The sequence below is a fragment of the Sphaeramia orbicularis genome, chromosome 17 (genome assembly GCF_902148855.1).
Source record: "Sphaeramia orbicularis chromosome 17, fSphaOr1.1, whole genome shotgun sequence".
NCBI classification, from domain to species: domain Eukaryota; kingdom Metazoa; phylum Chordata; class Actinopteri; order Kurtiformes; family Apogonidae; genus Sphaeramia; species Sphaeramia orbicularis.
The window spans coordinates 43264473-43287008 of record NC_043973.1 but is presented as its reverse complement, the minus strand read 5'-3'; the positions used below and the strand labels follow the sequence as shown (position 1 = coordinate 43287008).

Here is a 22536-nt window from a genome sequence, read left to right as displayed (position 1 = left end):
TAGCCAGCCCCAGGTGCAGATGCATTCACTGTGCCTTTTTTTTTTTTAACATCATGTACATTATGTTTTACGCAAGAAAATGAAAATAAAACGCAGGGTAAGAACACGTGTTAATGAAAACCCTCTGGCAGTGTTGGAAAAGTTACATGTGAGCGCAAGAAAAACCTTTACTTAAGTCTCCCAAAAGTTGTCAGAATCAGTTCAAGCTTTATTTCTTTATTGTGTGCATGAGATAGTTATGAAATTAAAACAGTTGCTTTATTTTTTCCTTTATGTACATCGCTGTTTGTTTGCTCCATGTTGATGTGTGTGTGTTTGATGCAGTGGGGGGAGGTGTGAAACATACTGCGTGTGCGTGTTTGCACGAGAGTTTCTGAGGTCTGTGGAAGCCCCGCCTCCCCGTGTGGGTTAGGCAGGTATAAGAGGTTCCACACAGCTCTGTTGATACTCACATCCTGAATCCTGGAACGCTCCTCGGCTGTCAACGTAACCAAACAGGTCTTTTTTTTTTTCTTTTTTTTTTTCTTTTTTTTTTTTTTTTAAATCCATGGACTGAGAGGAAAGTCTCTATTTGCTTTTTTAGTCGTAGAGAGTTTTTTTTTTCCCTCGGAGCTCTTGGTGAGCATGGCTTTGGCTGCGGCTTTTGACTGCGTAAGAGCGATGGAAGGAGCGCAGTTCGACAATGTGAGTATATGTTTAAAAGCAGGAAAGATGTGACGTTGTGGTTGCGTTTTATATTTTTTTAGCTGTTTTAACTTTTCCATTCATTTTTTTTTTTTAAATTCCAGTTGTGTAAAATAGATCCGTGTGGAAGAGGGAGCGCAACAGGTGGCGCAGATAACGCGCTCATCGAAGTGGAGTTCAGTATTGTCCAATCTCCTCTTGTTCAACCTAAAGACGACGACGAGCTGGGGAAGCTTTTGGATTTCGAGTTCATATTGTCTAACAGCATCGGTTTAGAGGCTGGAAACAACAACAACAAATACAGCGGCGGTGACGGTAACATTTCCCCCCCGCAGCAGTGCGCATATTCCTTACCGGATTCCCCAGATAGCTGCGGGGGTAGTTCTGTGCCAGACTGCACCGATCACCCCTCCTCTCACCTGGCCGCACAAAACTACCAAGGATCAGTGTGTTTCTCCCCCGTCCAGAGTCTCATGGCTGAACTTCTCACTCCAGAGATGAGCTACCCTCCTGAGGCGTCACCGGACAAAGTGAGAGACGCGCGAGAGTACACGGAACTGCGCTCGCTTAACCAGGTCCCGATGAACCCCGCTCACCATCCGACGCTTGGATACAAAATCAAGACCGAACCCATGAGCCAGTCGTGTATGATGACGGCTGTTAACGGGAACTTTATGGGGCAGATGTACGAGAAACAACACCAGCTGCGCGCGGGGCCTCCATCCGCTTTTACGCACCACCAGGCGACAGTTCCAGTGGCGCTACCGGGGTTCGGTGCGCACTCCATGCAACACCCTCCAGCGCAGGGACGCACGGATTGCCATATGACACAAATGAACTCTCCTCACCACCAATCTAATCCACACCATGTCCAAAACCAGTACGTGAACGCGCACTACCAGCCTCAGTACGCGCCACAGTTTCACGGACAGTATAACGTGCACAGAGAATCCATGCGCGTTCACCAGCAACATCATCCGGCTTCTATGCAAGGAATGATGCTCACCCCTCCCTCGTCGCCGTCGATGATGGAGTTCTACGCGCCCGATGATGTTGGCTCCATCAAGCAGAAGCGGGGGCGCAAGTCGTGGGCTAGAAAACGCGCCGCTACGCACAACTGCGAATTCCCAGGATGCGGGAAAACTTATACTAAAAGTTCTCATCTTAAAGCTCATATGAGGACACACACAGGTGAGTCCATCATATTATAAAGCTTCTATTAAGTATCAACTAATAAATGTTGCTTATTACGCACCAACTTTACGCATGATATTAATCTGTTTTTGCGCATTTCTTCCAGGTGAGAAGCCTTATCATTGCAACTGGGAAGGCTGCGGATGGAAGTTTGCAAGGTCAGATGAGTTGACCCGTCACTTCAGAAAACACACAGGCCATCGTCCTTTTCAGTGCCATCTTTGTGAACGCGCATTTTCACGCTCTGATCACTTGGCTCTTCACATGAAGCGACACATGTAGACCATCTCAAACCGCCATGGGATGATGAAGCGCACTGTTGGACATTTTGTGCATCTGGCCAAAGCTAATGGAACAGCATGTTCATCTGTATACTACTGTTCCTACAGGGTGTTGTACAGAGACTGAAGCATTACATGACACTTTATGGTATTCCCCACCAGCACCACGGTGCCTATGTGTTTTTCAAAGGGTTGCAGTGTAGCTACCAGTGTGTCAAGTGCCTCTAAAGATGTATTTTTTTCTTTTTTTTTTTTTTTTTTCCTTTTGAATTTTTTTTAAACATAGCTCTGCATATGGGCTACACTGCAAAAATCAAAATGTTACCAAGTGTGTTTTTCTAATTTCTAGTCAGAATATCTTATCACACTTAAAATAAGACATAACTTTTCAGTGAGATATAAGAGATTTTCATTTGTTCCATTGGTAGATTTTTTTTTGTTCTTCCTTAAGTTAAGCAAAAAAAAAAAATAAAATAAAAATCTGCCAATGGAACAAATGAAAATGATCTTGGTAAGATTTCTTGAAATATGATTTTCAAGATCTTTTGTGTAAAATTAAGTTGTTATATCTCACTGAAAAATTACTCTTTAGGTGATTATGTCTTATTTTAAGTGTGATGAGATATTTAGACTAGAAATGAGAAAACATATTTGGTAAGATTTCGATTTTTTGCATGTATGGATCAACTTTGCTAAATTATGTAGACTAGTAAGACAATTTCTGGTTGTCTTTTACATAAGTTATTGTTAGTGCCTAACACAACTGTCGATTTCCAAATTGAGAAGCTCAGTGGGCAGGACCCAGCATTTTGTACATATATCAAATGTTTTTTGTTTTTTTTTTTCTAATCGTTTACATCTTGTATCTTTGATACTGCTTAGATCAGTTCAGGGTTTCTCGAGGTTGTGAATGAAACGCTTACCTGTTACCAATGTTTTTACATCGTAGGTCAGGTCATTTCTCTCTCTCTTTTTTTTTTTTCTTTGGTAATTGTGAAGGTCTGCTTAAGCAACATAAACAAAGTCAGGTACTGAACTATTTTGTAATTGTACAGCATTATGCCAGTTAATTATCAGGATCACCGGCATCACTCGAGCTTTATTTTTTTCAAGCCAAATGTCTTTTACAACCCAGTGTTTAAGGGATACACTTTTTTTTTTTTTTTTTTTGGTTTTTGTGAAAAACATATCGTTTTTACAAATGAAGAAAGCCACTGTAATGAATGGTTAAACTGTGTACTTGAACTGAATGTTGACACTGATGTATAATTGTTCATAGATGAGTTTTTTTTTTTTTTTTTTAATGTGCTTAAGGGCTCAAAATAAAACTACAAAAATCACTAATTTGTCTGTTGTCTGTTAGTGACACAGATTTTTTTTTTTTTTTTTGGGGGGGGGGGGGGGGGTGACTTTCACACATTTTTCAGTTTTGTTTTTTTTTTTATATATTTTTTTATGTGCTTAAGGGCTCAAAATAAAACTACAAAAATCACTAATTTGTCTGTTGTCTGTTAGTGACACAGATTTCTTTTTGGTTTTTTGGAGGTGGGGGGTGACTTTCACACATTTTCCAGTTTTTTTTTTTATTTTTTTTTTTTTTTATGTGCTTAAGGGCTCAAAATAAAACTACAAAAATCACACATTTGTCTGTTGCCTGTTAGTGACCCAGATATTTTATTATTTTTTATTTTTTGGAGGGTGTAACTTTTACTATTTTTTCTGGTTTGGAGCATAAATCCTCTGCTCTCTCCTCATTTTGTTTTTTGTTTTTTTCCTAAACATGTGTCCTCAGTGAATGTATGGTCACATGCTAGTACAGTTCCATAGGAAACATTGTCCAACTCCCTATGGAAGACTGCCCTCTAGTGTTCACTCAGGTAATAGCCTCTGCCTAATTAGTTTTTGAGGTAGATGATTTCTTGTCTGCAACTCATTGATGTAAAGTGTAAAACTTTGCCCAATTTTTTTCCAGGCATATTTTTAATGTAGTATTGTGTTGTAGAAATAAAAATGACAAAAACATGCAACATCTGTACAGTGCATTCTGTATTATTTATCCAGCTCTGATGACTGAATCCAGCCAAGTGTTGGATCTACAGTACAGTTAAAAAATCTTACACCAACATTAGATTTGTTGGTTTAGTAAATGGCCCCACATATGCATTTCTCAGTCTTTGTATTAAGATACAATATGTGGAGAACAGCAGGAAAAACAGAAGTTTTGGGGTAAAAACAGCTTCTATAAAACAAAGTGATCATATGAAATGAAGAAAAAAATAACTAAACAAAACAATAAAATCAAGAAGTCAATTACATACGCACTCATCAATGGTCATTAATTGCAGAAAAAGTCACAAAATACAATGAATTTAACATAAGTGTAAACATGAATCAACTCATAAACCCAGTTTGAGAAGGGATAGAAAGAAGCAAAGGCTTTTTATTTAGTGTTTACTTAACATGTCTTGTTTAGGCAATATGGGTTTTATTGCCTTAATTTTCTTATGTTTTATATCAGGTTTCCTTCAACACATGTCAGATATTTCTAATCGTTTGTGTTATATCTTGTCGTGGCGTTAGGGATCACATTAAATACTGATTTTAACCTTTAGAACCCTTTTTTTTTAGTTAGTTTTGCATCTTTTCAAAGTGAACATTTCCTGTATGTGATGAAAAGAGAAGAAATAAATACTCAATTTTAATCCTGCACAAAAAAAAAAACCACAAAAAAAAAAACAGGTGGCCTTAGACTTTTACACAGTATATTCACTGCAAAAACCAACATTTTTCCAAGTGTACTTTTCCTCCTTTCTAGTCAAAATATCTCATCACACTTATAATAAGACATAATCACCTAAAGAGTAACTTTTTAGTGAGATATAAAAACTTATTTTTAGACAATAGATCTTGAAAATCTTATTTCAAGAAATCTTACCAAGATAATTTTCACTTGTTCCATTGGCAGATTTTTTTTTTTTGCTTGAATTAAGCAAAAAAACATCTTGAATTAGGGGGCAACATAAATCAGAATGCAAGGCTGGTCTTTTCTTTTAAGTGCAAAACAGGGGGATCAAACTGGGGCTGTTGACCCCTCTGGAGGTCTCAACTGAACTGAACAGTGATCGTCAGCCTGTGTATGTCCACACCCACTCAGGACAATCACCCTAAGCTGTGGTGGAACCAAAAGCGCAACCATTCACACCTAAAATCAACAGAACCTGAAGAAAGGATCTGCTGGAAATAAACAAAAAACAGTGACACAAAAGAATGGGTTTTTAAACAGGCTCAGAGATACTGGGTTCTGTTGACTTTGATATACATTTAAGTGTCGGGTGGGGGGGGTGGGGGTGTATTGATACAATCACTTACTTTACTTTGTTTCCACAACTTTGACAATTCTTGTAAAAAAAAAAAAAATCAAATAACAGTGTCTCCATTGTTGAAAACAATAAAAAAAGGGGAAACGTCCATGAGGTGAACACCTTTTATAGTCATTTTTAGTTTATTATATTGTGGACAGTCCCAATTAACCCTATAAAACCAAACGTATCATATTTGATACATGAGTTTTTAAGCCCTCTACATGATCACTTTGATATTTTTTTTTCTTGAAAAACCTGATGTATACAATTAGATACATGCAATACACACATACTCCACCGGGGGGAGGAATTTGTTCATCAGAGGCCTTTCTAGTAACACTACAAGACTGTCATTAATGAAGAAGGAGGAAGAACTTTGTAAATTTTGAAAAGGAGTTACCAATTTGTTTGACATTTTGTGTTCCATTATTATTATTATTTTTTTTTTTTTGTTAAAAAATAATAATATTAGAGCATTGAGACCCAGTGTATCAAATATGATACAAAATTGAAACTCATACATGGAAATTGATATTTGAAAAAAAAAAAAAAAGTTTTTGGTTGTCCAGAAGGACCAATAAAGGCTCCAGTTTCAAAGAACTGGAATTTTGTGTCAGTGATTTAATGTTTCAGGCTTTACATGGTTAACTGTATCAATAAGTTGTAGTAGTGGTTTATTCGATCGTTAATTACTTTAAACAACAAACAAAAACAACATATCCATTGTTCCTTATACAATGCTACTGGAAGGGTTCAGGCTGAAGTTGAGACTTATTTTGCTGAACCCTATTTACAGTTAACACAATGTTTTCACAAGAAAACAAATATAAAAAAAAAAAAAAACTGTTAATCTAATGATTGCTAAATATACAACAGAAGAGAATACACATTTCATTTTAATTCAGGTAAATCTTGTCCTTATCTCAACTACCAATATTGATCCTAGTCTTTTAAACAAACAAATAACAGTAATAGCAGTAATAATGGTAAAAAGGGCAGCTTTAGTCAACATGGCTAGTATCCTGCTGTAGTTCCCGGCCTGATGACAATAGGCACCTTAAAAAAAACTATATATTACAGCACATTAACTAAAAAGAGAGAGCTAAGACAGCAAAGAGACAAGATAAATCAATAAAGAAAAGAGAAAAAATATAAAAGAGAACAGTGAAACATCAGTACAATCAAACAAAGACAGCAGACATAAGCAGCACATACAATAAAATCACACACAATACATCAGCACATAGTCACTTTACACAGAATACACCTTTGTTTAACCCATAAAGACCCAAACATTCACTGTTAACCAAAAGCATCTACATATCTAAACATTTTAACACCTGTTGATCCATTAATCTTATTTATACATGTAAATAATTGATGTAAAATACAATTTGTCAGCTTTTCACGGTAATCAGATATGACCCATCTGGACATTCAGAGGCTCCGTAGTTACCATGGAAACACCTTCATCGTCTACAACACTGATTCACCAGTAAAACCCATGGAGTTGGATCAACGACAGTGGATGGAGACACTTATTTTTACATTCAGTTAATGATATCATTGCTGAAAAAGTCTGTTTTTCTTCATTTTTTTCTGTTTCTGATATAATAACTCAACTTTAATCTGAGCTTTTATGAACATCTATATGATCAGTAAATTAAATATTAGAAAATACTTAAAAATACAGAGGATAACATTACAATAAATGGTGATAAATCACTTAAGAAAGGTTAAATAGAGGGAAAAATTCATTTGGGAACTGACACAAAAGTCACACTGGGTCTTTATGGGTTAAATCTGCAACAACACAAGGAGGTTAATTCAAAAGCGAAAATATTGAAGACTTAATTTATCACATGACACTGCTGTTGTCCATTTCTGCACCATATAATTGCTTAAAAACAGAACCACACACACACCTCAGCTCCTCAGATTTTGACCACTCTGATACATTATATGTTATGTTGTAAACCGTCCACTAGATGTCCTCGTTGATTTAGTTTCTCCAACTGTGCTGCCCTTGAACGTCACATTTCACCACATTTCATGATGTTTCTCTACGTAGATTTATGACCTTACCTCTTTAACCTCCCCATCCCTTTTCTACATTTGATCTGAATTATGTTGATTTCTTCATTCTTAGTCTGATTTTATTGATTCATATCCACGTTCTCCTGTATATCTTAGTTTAACCCAATTTAAACCCGCTGATTTTTTTTTCCTCTAATATCTCATCTGCCCTTTTCTTCATCATTAACTAAATAATTTACATCTGCTGGTGAATATAAGTCACTCACACTAGTTGGCACTGGAGAAGTAGGCTAATACAGTTTTTTTTCCCCCAACTTTATTGAAAATATGCAGTATATGTATACAGAACAGAGAAATTTTGAACAAAACATCAAGATGTTGAAAGGAAAAAAATCATTCAAACAAATAAATTCATACAATGCAAAGACTTAGACACAAAAAAGACAGACAAATATATAATAACAAACAACAACAACTTGAAATATAAAGATCTAAGAAAAAAATACAGAGTAAATTAATTCCATTTTAAAGAATTCTTCAGAAATTGTCAGTGTTTGTGCTTTTTTGTTAAAGATTATATATATATATATATATATATATATATATATATATATATATATAGATAGATAGATAGATAGATAGATAGATAGATAGATAGATAGATAGATAGATAGATAGATAGATAGATAGATATATATATAGATAGATAGATAGATATAAAAACAACAACAGCAACAACATAAAATATAAAGATCTAAGAAAAAAAAATACAGAGTAAATTCCATTTAAAAGAATTCTTTGTAAATTGTCAGTGTCTGCTTTTTTTTGTTAAAGATAAAAAAAAAAAAAAAAAAAAAAAAAAAATCATAATAGTCATAATAATACATTTTATTTGGTGGCGCCTCTCAAGTCAACCAAGAACACCTTACAGACAATAAAAAGCACAAGATAACAACATGAAACAATGAATTCCAGTGATTTAATGTATTTGTCAAATTCAATCCTAAAAACTTTAGAATTTGGCAGCGTTTTGGCATATTTACTGTTGTGTATGTGAATTTTTAAAAATAAAATGATCAGATTAACAATAAATTCAAAATTACATATGTCATGTTCAAAATATGTAAGTATATTTTGGGATGTTACAACTATATTTTCATTACATTTAGATATACGAGTTTTCAGAAGAAGAATGCACACAAAGAAAAAATAAGTGTAAAGCGGTTTCAGGATAAGAATTACAAATGTTACATATTTCTTCAATGTTACAAAATCCAGATAAAATAGTGTTGGAGGGATATATATTATGTAAAATCTTGAGATGTATTATTCTAATTTTTCATAATACAGTATTTATATGTTAATGTCCGTGCTTTTGTCCACTTAAGTATGCTAATCCAGTTGGTGACCAGAACCTGCTGTTGATGACATATACACTCCATTTGACCCAATTACAGACATAATCAGGTCTGAAGTGGCCACGGTTACATCTGAAGTAGTGTGAATAATGGTCGAAAGGATGAAAAATCAACTCCATATCCTGTTACACCATTAATGACAATACTTTGGCTGAAAAAAAATTGCTCTTTTTTTCTGAGTTTTTTTTTTTTCAGAAAACAGTATCTCGTAAACTCCGAAAAACAGAGCAAATTTTTTTTTTTTTTCAGAGAACAGTATCTCGTAAACTCAGAAAAACAGAGCAAAACATTTTTTTTCAAAAAACAGTATCTCATTAATTCAGAAAAACAGTGCTGATTTTTTTTAAACTTATTTTTTCTCGTAATTATGAGATAATTATCTCGTTAATTCAGGAAAACTGAGCCGAATTCATTTTTTTTTGTGTGAATGCAATACGCTTCCGTAGATCTATGTAACACTTATAATCTTTACATAAACTGATGTATTATTTCTGCCTGCATATTTTTTCCCCTGGCTATGTTCTGTTCATGTTATATAAATATTGTACTGTATTATTTATGTTTCCATTGTATTCTATATAACTGAAAATAAATACATATGTTTAAAAAAAATTTAAAAAATAAAAAATCCTCCCCCCTGGTGGATTATCTGTGTATTGCATGTATCTAATTGTATACATCAGGTTTTTCAAGCCAAAAAATATCACACTGATCATGTAGAGGGCTTCAAAACTCATGTATCAAATATGATACATTTGGCGTTATAGGGTTAAGGAGCATATATGATATAGACATACCGTACTTTCTGGACTATAAGCCACACCCACCCCGTCTCCAACATTTCACCATCAATTCATTGATGCCAAACTTGCGTGCAGCAGCTCTATTTCCTTCTTCGTTAGCCGGATCGATCGTTATCCCAGAAAACATAAATTAGCCGCATCATTTTTAGAGCCGCGGGTTCACAGTGTGTAGAAAAAAGTAGCGGCTTATAGACCAGAAAGTACGGTACACGGAATATATGAGCAATACAACAAACCTGTATTGTTCTCCCTCCACTAGCTGCCTGTTGATTCTAAAATCAAGTTCTAAATTTTACTTTGTTTTTAACCCATAATAATAATAAACTTTATTTGTATAGCACCTTTCATACAGAAATTGTAGCCCAAAGTGCTTCACATTGATTGAAAAAAATACAATATTAAAATACATTAAGATTTGATTAGAAATACAATAAAATAAAAATAAATATAAAAACAGCGCACATTAAAATATTTGATTATGCATAGAATTTTTGAAATGCAAGAAATAAGATGAAATTTGAGAGAAATACAATAAAATAAAAATAAAATAAAAATAAAAGCAGCGCACATTAAAATATTTGATTATGCATCGAATTTTTGAAGTGCAAGAAATAAGATGAAATTTGAAATACAATAAAATAAAAAATAAAAACAGAAATAAAATAAAATAAAATAAAATAAAATAAAAAACAAAACGCACATTCCTGGTTCCTGAATTATGACCCCATTTTTATCTCCTTTCAAAGGCTAATGAGAATAAAAATGTTTTTAATTTGGTTTTAAATATATTCAGTGAACTGGCTTCTCTAATGTCTTTTGGAATTGTATTCCATAACTTTGGTGCATAGTTAGTAAAGGCTGCGTCCCCCATTTTCTTTGTAATATTTCTGGGAGTCGCTAGTAACCCTGCGTTTGATGACCTCAGTGTTCTAGTTTGTACATAATTGATCAGTGAGTTTGCAATGTAACTTGGTCCGGTTCCATTTAGAGCTTTATACGTGAGGAGTAGTATCTTAAAATCAATTCTGTAGGTTACCGGTAGCCAGTGCAGGGAAACCAATACTGGAGTAATGTGCTCTCTCTTCTTGGTTTTGGTTAATAACCTAGCTGCAGAGTTCTGAATCAACCCATAAAGACCCAGAGCTACAATTGTTTCACTTCCCAAATACATATTTCTCTGTATTGAACCTTTCTTAAGTGATTTATCACCATTCATTATAATATCGCCCTCTGTATTTTGTTTTTTTTTTTCAGTTAAAAATAAAAAGTTTTTTCCTATAATGAATTTACTAATCATGTAGATGTTCATAAAAGCTAAGTTTAAAATTGAGGGTTAATATCAAAAACAGAAAACTTTTTTTTCTTTAAAAAAGCAAAACAAAAACTGGCAACAGTGCTGTGATGACAAGGTGAGGCAGCAGGAGCAGTTGGATCTAATGTAGATAAATTGTGCTTTTAATCACATTTGGTTATTTTCATTTATTTACTTATTTATTTTTGTTGGCCCCCCATTTTCTTTTTTTCCTTTCTCCTTTTCCTTTCTGTTCTTCTCTTTTAGTTTCAGTTACCTAACGATTATCTTTGGTCATATGACTAATTTTTTTTTTTTTTTTTTTTTGAGAAGCCCACATCCATGCTATATAATTAAATAAACCTTGACATGTTGCATTTACCATTGTTTTGAGATAAAATTGTTCAGTCATGCAGTTATGCACTGTACTTCCCTCTTCAATTCCTTTCTTGATGTAACCTCTGTCCTTACAAACAAACCCTCATGTTGTGCAACATGCCATGCAGTTAAAATAAGTTTTATCAGATGAGAAACATAAGATGACGTAGGGCAGTTTGGCTTGTTGAGCAGGTTACGCTACATGCAGATGTACAAAAACCTTAAATCAGTCTCTAAATTAGCATCTTGGATATAAAGCACCAAACACGTGTTGCATTGCAGTTCATTTAACCCTTAATGACAGAACTGTTTGACTTTCAAATGTATTTTCCCTGACGACATCCTTTCCCTAGTGATTTATCACCATCTACATCAGGGGTGTCAAACTCATTTTAGTTCAGGGGCCATATTCAGCTAAATTTAATCTGCAGTAGGCTGAAGCAGAAAAATAATAACCTATAAATAATGACAACTCCAAATTTTTGTCCATGTTTTAGTGAAAAAAAACCCTATTAAATTATGAAAATACTTACTTTTATAAACTATTACAAAAAAAAAAAAAAAAAACCCTGAAAAAATGAAATTTAAATTATAAAATGTAAGAAAATTTATTGCATTTTAAACAATATTATTCCTCCACTTCTCATTTGTCCATGTGCATTATGGATCAGATCTACAAAGACACTAAACACTGAGGAACAGGAAGAAAAGAGTTCAAATTGGGCTGAATTTTCTTTACACATTTCAGGTTGTTCATATTTGTTCAGGTTATTCACATTTTATTGTTACAGGATAGTTTGGAAATGTGAATATTTTCAAAATTTAATGTTATTTTTTGCACTAAAACAAAGAAAAAAAAAAAGTTGTTAATCTAGATTTTTTTTTTTTTTTGGGCTTAATTCAAGAATTTTTTTACTTAACTGAGGAATTTTTTTGGCTTAATTCAAGATTTTTTTTAACTTAATTGAAGATTTTTTTTGGCTTAATTCAAGATTTTATTTTTTTACTTAACTGAAGATGTTTTTTGGCTTAATTTAAGATTTTTTGCTAAATTTGAGATTTTTTTTGGCTTAATTGAAGATTTTTTGGCTTAATTGAAGATTTTTTGGCTTAATTGAAGATTTTTTTTTTTTTTGGCGTAATTCAAGATTTTTTCCTTACTTCAAGCTAAATTTTTTTTTTTTTTTTTTTTTTTTTTTTGCTTAATTCAATTCAAAACTGTGGAATTTTTGCACTCGGCAAAAACATCCCAGGGGCCGAACTGGACCATTTGGTGGGCTGCGTTTGGCCCCTGGGCCACATGTTTGACACCCCTGATCTATATTATAAAAGCCAAGTGGCCTCTGTGTGTGCGTACTTGTGTGTGTGTGTGTGTGTCTTGGGGATCACACAAAATCCAGAAAGAGCTGATACCTGCAGTTTGGTATATGTATGCAGTTTTAGTCAAGGAAGACAGTAGTGAAAACAACAAGTTGATAGGACCAATATTTCGGGAGATATTAGTAATTTTGTAATACGATAGCCTTACAATCACATTGCTATGGCCAGAATGCATTGGTGGTGACTGCTGGACAAATGCAGTACAGCACGCATGAATGCACAACAGTATAAAAACATCTGCATTTTTGCATATTTTCCTGTATTTATGTCATAGAATATTCAAGGGTTGCTACATCAGAATACAGAAAACTGAAGAAAACAATGACACATTTAGCTGAAAAAGTCACCAACTAAACATAAATTCTGTCAAACTACATGAATTTTAGTGTTGAATCAAAGTTACAGAAGATGCCAATGTTTCCACGTTCGCTATGGAGCCTCTGAACGTCCAAATGGGTCATATCTGATGCTGCTGAAAACCCGAGAAGCTGCATTTGAACTGAATTATTTAATGTATTGATAGGATTAGTGGTTCAGTGGTTATTAAATATTCTAGATTCGTCGATGCTTGTGGTTTCCAGCAGCTGTTCAGGTCTTAAACCTGTAAAGCCTGAACCATTAAATCATTGACAGAAAATTCCAGTTCTTTGAAACTGGAACCTTTATGGGTCCTTCTGAACAACCCAAACATTTTTTTCTTTTTTTCTTTTTTTTAAATATCGGTTTCCATGTATGAGTTTCAATTTTGTATCATATTTGATACATCAGGTCTCAATGCTCAAATATTATCATTTTGCATTGATCTGACAGCATCATGTTATGTTATTTCTGCCCTCTCCACTATGATGCATTCAAAGTTAGTCATGTTTTCGTGTTTGCTGTGCTTATCTCTTTTATTGTGTTGTGTTCTTTTCTATGTTTTTATTCTGCTGTTGTGTCCTTTTGCTTTGTCGGTCAAAGCACTTTGTAAACTCAGCTTTTAAAAGGTGCTATATAAATAAAGTTATTATTATTATTATTATTATTATTATTATTATTATTATTATTATTATTATTATTATTATTAATAATTTATTTAACCCTTTCATGCATGAATTATGAGAGCCTTAATCAAGATTTTTTTTCCGGAGTGTTTTTATTCCTCTTTTGGCATGAAAAAAAAACAACAAAAAAACAATGCTATTGATTTTTTATTAACTTATTTTTCATGGAATTACAAAAATGTTCACTCAGCTGGACACCATGCATTTAATTTTTGAAGCAAGGAAACATGTATTTTCTGATATACTACGTGAAAACTATGAAATAAAAACATTTTTAATGCTGCTAATTTGATGTTTTCTCACAGTTTAACATACCTGCATGGAGATATGCAAAACAAACAAACAAACAAGCAACTTTTGTTTAAAAAAAACAAACAAAACAAAACTGTTTATTTCAGTCTAGTAAGAATTATCTTTTTTTTTTTTTTTTACACCCAAACATGTTACTGTAGATCAGGTTTATCTAGAACAACAAAGTTACAGTAATGGTATGAATTGCAGCGTATGGGATGATGCACAAAAGAACAAATCCATAAATATACAAGACAACACCTTCGATCAGCTGTCCACTGTAGTGACCACTATGCATGAAAGGGTTAAACAAACGAAAACATAAACATGTCTAACAAACTGGTAATTCCTTTTCAAAATTGTCACAGTTCTTCCTCCTTCCTCATTAATGACAGTCTTGTAGCGTCACTGGAAAGGCCTCTGGTGAACGAATTCCTCCCCCTGGTGGATTATCCATGTATTGCATGTACCTAATTGTATACATCAGGTTTATCCAGACAAAAAAGAAAATATCACACTGATCATGTAGAGGGCTTCAAAACTCATATATCAACTAGAAGCACTCGGAGAGCGCAGACCTCCACCAAGGCTGATCAGTGGCCCCCCCCCCGTGGGCCCCCCCATGCCAAGGAGGTTATGTTTTTGCCAGGGTTTGTTTGTCTGTCTGTCTGTCTGTCTGTCTGTCTGTCTGTCTGTCTGTCTGTCTGTCTGTCCGTTAGTGTGCAACATAACTCAAAAAGTTGTGGACAGATTTTGATGAAATTTTCAGGGTTTGTTGGAAATGGGCCCCCCCACTCCTGATCACCACCAAAATTTAATCATTTCTTCCTTATCCCATTTCCAACAAACCCTGAAAATTTCATCCAAATCTGTCCATAACTTTTTGAGTTATGTTGCACACTAACGGACAGACAAACAGACAGACAGACAAACAAACAAACTAGAAGCACTCGGAGAGCGCAGACCTCCGCCAAGGCTGATAAGTGGCCCCCCCCGTGGGCCCCCCCACCCCCGATCACCACCAAAATTTAATCATTTCTTCCTTATCCCATTTCCAACAAACCCTGAAAATTTCATCCAAATCTGTCCATAACTTTTTGAGTTATGTTGCACACTAACGGACAGACAAACAAACAAACAGACAAACAAACAAAAAACAAACAAACCCTGGCAAAAACATAACCTCCTTGGCGGAGGTAAATATGATACATTCGGTGTTAAAGGGTTAACAAAACATAAAATCCATCAAACTATATGAATTTTAGTGTTGAATCCATGGTACAGAAGATGACAATGTTTCCACGTTCACTACGGAGCCTCTGAATGTCCACATGGGTCATATCTGATGCTGCTGAAAACCCGAGGAGCTGCATTTTAACTGAATTATTTAATGTATTGATAGGATTAGTGGTTATTAGATATTCTAGATTAGTCGACGCTTGTGGTTTCCCGTCGCTGTTTAGGTCTTAAATGCCTCCAAATGGTGACAATCTTGTTTGTATAGTGTATTTTGAGGCACCGTTAAAGTTCAAGTGGTGCAATGATTATCATATGCATTAGCTCTGACATGCAAGGAGCTTGTAATGACTCTACACTGTACTTAGCGGTCGTACGGAAGTACGAGTAATCAAGTCAAGTAGAGAAACATGAAAATACTCCGGTTAGGACTGTGTCTTGTCCAGATAAACACAGACCAAAATGTAGCATCGGAACCTTTAAAATGAAAGTAATTACTGCATGTTTGGTTTTCTGCATTTTCCAGTGATATTGTAGATTCAAAAAGAGGATAGAATACTTTTAATTGGGGGTATTTTAAAAATCAAGCTAGCAGGCACATATTTGCACACTCATCTGTTGTAAGAAAATTGAACAGCCTTTGGGGAAATGCCAGATTAAATGTGTTTTGCTGTGTAGTAGAGTCCTTAGTCCTTATCTATTATGCTGTGCACAAATCTGAGCACAAGCGTTAGAATTATCTTCCAAGAAACATTGAGAGGATTGTCATTAGCAACAAATTAATCATCTGTGTTGAGTTACAACAGTATGATCAAGAGACACAAGTGAAGTAGAAATAGACAACTTATACCACATGCCCCATTAACAGGGTCATATTTACAGTGGCGGCACCAGGATTTTAAAAGTGGGGGGGCAACTGGAGGGCAAAGAAAATGTTGGGGGGGGCGGACAAAAAAATTTCGTGCATAGTGCAAAATTAACCCATAAAGGCCCAGTACTACTTTTCTGTCAGTTGCCAAATTAATTTTTCTCTCTATTCAACCTTTTAAAAGTGATTTATCACCATTTATTGCAAAATGATCTTCTTTATTTTGTATTTTTTCTGTGTAAATCATGTATTTTCTTGTATTTAATTAACTGATCACGTAGATTTTCATAAAAGCCCAGATTATAGTTGAACGTTATTATATCAAAAACCAAAAAAACGGAAGAAAAAGTGACTTTTTCTGTAAAATATATCGTTAACTGAACATAAACCCAGTGTCTCCATCTACTGTCATTGATTCAACTCTATGGGTTTTACTGGTAAATTAATGTTGTTGAAGATGACGGTGTTTCCATGTTCACTATGGAGCCTCTGAACGTCCAAATGGGTCATATCTGATGACCATGAAAAGATGACAAACTGCATTTTGCACCAATTATTGACATGTATTGATAGGATTAGTGGCTCTAAAGTTATTAATCATTTTAAATCAGCAGGTGCCTTTGGTCACTGGCATATATTTGGGTCTTTAGGTGTTAACACTTTGTGCTTTAGCGGCTGCTATATATATATATATATCCTATCTGTTACACTTTATATAGAGGGCAATTTTAGGTAAAATCAGGTAATACTTAATGTATTCAAGGTATTTGTTAAAAACTACAGCATGAACAACTCAGACTTTATGATTTTTTTAATAGGTACTTTCTACTTTCACATATTTCTCTAGTGGGGCTTTGGACAGTGACCAGCTGGCCTTTGAGAGAACCCTCTATAGATGCATGCATGGAGGGGGGGGGCGGACGGGACTGGCTGGCTGGTTGTATTCTAAGTGAATCAAAATGTGTTATGTACGCTTTCATTGACGGATTTTTAATATTTCTTCGTTGTTAGAACCAGAGACACAAGACTTGGACCCAAATGCACAACCCACAGACAGGAATACAGTTAATGAGTGTTTATTAAACACGGACAGGAAAAACAGTTCACAAAAAGGCTTTTTGAATGAATCCTCGCTGGTTATTCTGTGTGGATTCGTCACGACGTCCGAATCCAGTAAAGGGAGCTCTCTGCCCAGGTCGGGAGCACACGAGGGGAACCCGACTAGAAACAAGCAGAGAAGTGTCAGGGGACAGACCAGGTCATACACGGGAAGTCCAAAAAACAGGCAACGGTACATGGGGGAAAAGCAAAAGCACTAACCGTGAGTCCAGGCAAAAGGTCGAATACCAGTGTGGCAGAATCAGGCAGAGGTACCGATGAGGGGATCAGGCAGGCTCAGGAAACGAGGAACAATCCAGGTCAGGAACGAACAGACAGGCAGACGAACAGGTTCAGAGAAACGCTGGTAAGTAGACACAACACAAGGAAGGAATACGAACTGGCACAGGACAGGGGAAAACACAGGGCTTATATACACAGAAGGGAGGGAAGACAATGAGACACAGGTGGAACAAATCAGGGCGGAGACAGGTAATCAACACAGGTGAAACAATCAGGGAGAGGAAGCAAAGACACCAGACATGACACAAGAGGAGGATTTAACAAAATAAAACAGGAAAAGACACACAAGACAAACAAACATAAAAGAGTCCAGGTACTGATATGACATTCGTTGCCTGAATTTTCCCAAAGATTTGCCCAAATCTGGGTGGGGGGGCTTCTGGGCGGGGTCAAAGGTTGTGACTGGGGGGCATTTGCCCCCCCATGCCCCCCCTTGGTGCCACCACTGCATATTTAGCCCAACTCAGTTTTATTATTAGTCTTTGGTTCATTTATTTGTGTATTTGGACCCTAATAGTTCATAAAGTTTGAATTTGAACCCTCCAGGTGCTGCAAAGCTATCTTTATATTAATTCCAGCAAAAATCGAGTGGATTTCTACAACCTGTTCTAATTCCTTCTTAATTTGTCACGTTTTATATCTAGTTACGTCATGACATTTGCACATATTAGGTCAAGACTTCCGACGAACATTTGTCCAGATACGACATAATTGTTTGTCAGCAGCAGCGGTTGTAGTAAAAACTGAAAATATGTTCAAATTTGAGCCGATTACCTAAAATGTTCAGTTGTTGGTTGTATTAACAAACACAAGTGGCTGAACGGGAGGGAAAGCATGGTCAACAACCTAGAGGGGTGGGGCATGAAGAGGTCCATTTGCATTTAAAGGGCCAGCGCTCAAAATGACAAAATGATTACAATACCCCTTCGGCCAACTTCTGGCTTTTGACCAAAGCATCAGAAAAAACTACTTTCAATATCAAAGAAAGTGAGAAACTGATAAGACTGTTTTCTCCACTGGACACAGTTTTAAATGACAAGTATAGAGTTTGATGCTGAAATGGCAGCGTTTCTTCCACACGAGTGAATCCTTATGAAGGTAGAATGTTATTATGTTTGCCAAGTTGCCGTTTGTTGATCCAGTTCTGACCTTGTTCATTGGATTCCAAACACATCTTTAGTTCAGCCATTGACAACACAAACGATACAGAAAACAGATGCGATTTGTGGTTTTACTGTGGTTGTTTTCTGTCTAAAAACAGAACTAAGCTAACAGAGCTATAATGTAAGCTATCAGCTGATGTAGCACATGAAGATTAGAAAAAACAGTTATCTTGAGTCAATAAGCAGCCAGTGTGAAGTGTTTCAGTGTGAAGAAAATTTGATGATACCATAATATAGATGTGTCTAAACAATGCACTATATACTTTATTCATTGCGTGACACAGTTTGTGGATGCGCAATGTGATATCATGAATTGCGTACTGATAACACGCCACTTTTAATTGGCGTTTTATTTGTACACATTCTATACTTTCAGCGTGTATATTTACGCCACGTAAAAAAACATTAGCGGTTAGGGTTAGCGATTAGGGTTAGCGATTAGCGGCCAGTGCATTGTCACACCATAAAGTGGCATTAAATAACATGCGAAAGGGATGGAAATGCATATGTGTAGCACGCCAAATGCAATAAACTGACGTCACATACAACGCGATGGTGGCAGCCCATGCCCTGCCCATGCCCTGTGAGTGGGTTTAACCTGTGACCTTTGTTCTCAGGCTCTGGGCCTGGTTCTGGGTTGGAGTGACAGGGGGAGCATGGGTTTGGGGCCTGCTAGCTTAGTTGGTCTAGTTTTGTTTGTTTCTATTAATCATATTTTCATTTCATATTTATCATTTTTGCATCCTTAGAAATAGTTACATAATGGGCCCACAGATTAAAACATATTTTGCGTAGCTTAGTCTGTTTCTTTTGTTCCTTTTGTTACCTAACTGTTTGATGCTCTCTCATCACCATCTCGTCACCAGATCCCAGGCCTGACAGACAAACAGGAAGAGGGAGGTTCCCAAAGCTTTTATAGTAGAGGGCATCAGGAACTTACCAAGGGTGGCAGCCATCAGAGGGGAGTTTTGTGAGTTGGCCAGTAGTTAACCTTAAAAATGCTCTGAACTAGGTTTAAACTGTTAGAGACTTTTTGGGGAAGTATTAAATAAAAGTAGTGAAATGAGGTTTAGGTCAAGATATCAGTAATATTCCAGTAAATGTTAACTGAAAGGTAAATTGAACATTTGTGATTGGTTTGTTCATGTGGGAGGGGCAATGGGTATAAAAAGCCTGGAGTAGAAGCTCCTCGAGGAGAAGTGTGGCTCTGCTTGAGTGAAGCAGGTCACTGAAGCTAGTTGCCCTTAGCCGTGGGCTGAGCTTTATTTTCTGTTGTAGAAGACTGTTTTTCCTTATATTTTGTCAAGCTGTTTTTCATCAGTGAGTTTAGTTTTTTTTTTTTTTTTTTTTTTAGTTTTTTTTTTCCACTAACACAGCTCAATCGGCGATGGGCAAACACTGTAAATAAATCATACTGCGGTGAAGATTATTCCAGCCTCCTGGTGTGTTTCCTCCTCCACATGGTCAAGCATCACAGTGGCATTAAATACCGTCTACTCTCGTTATACCGCCAACTTCCGTTCACGGCCAAATTGGCGGTATAGCAAAAATGGCGTTACAACGGGTTGCGTCCATAATGTGCATGTCTTTACTATATGATGTCTATGCTGCCTCCGTTAACCCGTTCTAATTGCGTTTCTAAATAAATCTTGATTCTGTTATGTTGTAAGGGATCATTTAAAGTGGGGAAACATTTTAAGCATTATTATACCGTGTCGGGAAAGGACACCCCATCATCTTGAGGCTTTGGCTTAATCCCGCGTCCTCTTCCTGACATCCTGACCTACTGAGTGTTCTGCGATAAATGAACGGTGGCCGTTCCGTAGACCTACTCGTAGCTTGTCGCGATCAGCGTCTGGCGCTTTTGTTTCAGTGCATTGTTAAAATTTATGTGTACTCGATGGCAATCACGCTGGCGGTATAACGGTCGGGAAATCAATGGTATAAGTGTTGTTTGTGCATGGAACTGGGCTGGCGGATGGCGATAGGCGGAAATGGCGGTAGCTAATGGAATAATGCATTGGGGATTTTTGTGCAATGGTTTTGGTCGGCGGTGAGCGAAAATGGCGGTATAACGGCGGGCGGTTTAACGAGAGTAGACTGTAACACGCGAAAGGGATGAAAATGCATACGTATAGCACGCCAAATGCAATAAACTGGCGTCACATACAACGCAATTTAATGAGATCAGTCTGGGATATGATTCGTTGGTAGTTTTGGTCCGAAGTATGTTCTTGTACATGACTTCTCCTGCTGGTGAGAGTTTGGTACTGCATAGAACCACTTTAAATATACTGAAAATTATAATTCAGATGAAACTGGTATGCATTTCTGTAGAAATAACTTCTTTTTTTCCTCTGGTCTTGTCACTGAATGCTGATAATCCAACTTGTCATCAGGATCAGAGGTGAATGCCTAAAAGCTTCACAAAGATCTAATCAGTAGAGTTGTAGACCAAACTTTTCCATGTAGTCTCTAAGTTAGACAAAAAAAAAAAAAAAAGGATTACTTAACGTTGTGGAAGGTCATGTGTGTGTTAGAGGCCGCTGTCTGACACTAGGACGTAAAAGCTACATAGGGAGCAGAAAGAAAAACAGGGCATTGAACTCATTCAAATGTGGACCAGATATGTACAAGAGAACCTGAAAAACTAGTGGCAACCACTGACAAAAGGGATGCAAATATAGTCCATAATTTGTGGTTTGTTTGTGTCTAATAATATGGTGGAACAAGAGGCAGAGTGGAATAATGTGAATATGGTGTATATTGGGTGGGAAATCTGTATCACCACCAGAGACTGAATGCTAAACAATTAAATCTAGCCTCTCTCTAAAGACACAGAACATCCTGGGGTAATTAGTATGATTACTAAAGTTTTTTTTTTTTTTTTTTTTTTGTGCGTTTTGTGACCATGTTGCCTAAGCTGGAGAATGACACATTGGTATTCTGTATGTGTGTGTATGTGTGTTACCAAGGAAGCAAAGCTATGCATGCCCCATATAGCCTTGTTTACCTAACCCAAGGGTTTCTGGGTCTTATCATTTGTCACTAGGTCAGAAGTCAAACTCCAGACTCCAGTGTGTTTTGGGTAGAAATGATTAAAAAAATAATTAAAAAAAAAAAAAAAAAGTATAAATACATAGTCTCAGTCTTATCTTAGTTATACTAACACTCTGGCAGTCACATCAGCGTATGGAACAAAAAAGAAAAAAAAAAAGTATAAAATCTATATGATAAATTCCATGTTGAGGAGTGTTCTCTGACATGACACTCCAACACTGAACTCTCTTTTCAGGCCAAATAATGGGCTGGTGTTAACTGTAGAGCTTTCATAACACTGGTCAATAACAAATTTATTGTTTAAGTTTTTTGAGCTGATTTAGGATAATTTTGCTGTGCTGAATCCAAAAATCACATTAATTTTGCTCAATCAGGTCAACTTTCTGAACTATGCTACATATTGGCTTTTTAACAGTTTTGCTGACATTTATGGGCATTTTCACATCATGTGATACAAAATTCTTTCATATTTCTTGCAATAAACAAGTTCTGAAGATTTTACTTTTGCCAATTTATGATTAATGTTATTTTTAATATTACAGGTGAATGAAATGGCTTCGACTAGAAGATCTTGCAAAAATAAGGCTGACGTATTCTGCAACATCTGCGGTGAATACACCATTGTACCTAACAGGAATCAAGTCAC

The 22536-nt window shown here is 35.9% G+C and overlaps 1 protein-coding gene and 1 long non-coding RNA gene across 2 annotated transcripts; both read left to right on the top strand.

The window, feature by feature from the left end:
- The first annotated feature begins 544 nt into the window (after positions 1-544).
- klf17 (Kruppel like factor 17) lies at positions 545-2476 on the top strand. Its single transcript, XM_030159585.1, has 3 exons — positions 545-684; positions 789-1875; positions 1985-2476. Exons 1-3 carry the CDS (start codon positions 625-627, stop codon positions 2158-2160), a joined length of 1323 nt encoding a protein of 440 aa, XP_030015445.1. The 5' UTR covers positions 545-624; the 3' UTR covers positions 2161-2476.
- A 238-nt stretch (positions 2477-2714) lies between these two features.
- Positions 2715-21815, top strand: LOC115436680 (uncharacterized). Its single transcript, XR_003937862.1, has 3 exons — positions 2715-3336; positions 13237-13244; positions 21806-21815. It is a non-coding gene; the product is annotated as an uncharacterized LOC115436680 (long non-coding RNA).
- The last annotated feature ends 721 nt before the right edge of the window (positions 21816-22536 follow it).

Bases quoted from the DNA above. Each gene is read 5' to 3' on its own strand.
- klf17 (XM_030159585.1), top strand. From the start codon at position 625: ATGGCTTTGGCTGCGGCTTTTGACTGCGTAAGAGCGATGGAAGGAGCG. The intron at 685-788 runs GTGAGTATATGT...TTTAAATTCCAG, and splicing joins AAGGAGCGCAGTTCGACAAT to TTGTGTAAAATAGATCCGTG. The intron at 1,876-1,984 runs GTGAGTCCATCA...CATTTCTTCCAG, and splicing joins TCATATGAGGACACACACAG to GTGAGAAGCCTTATCATTGC.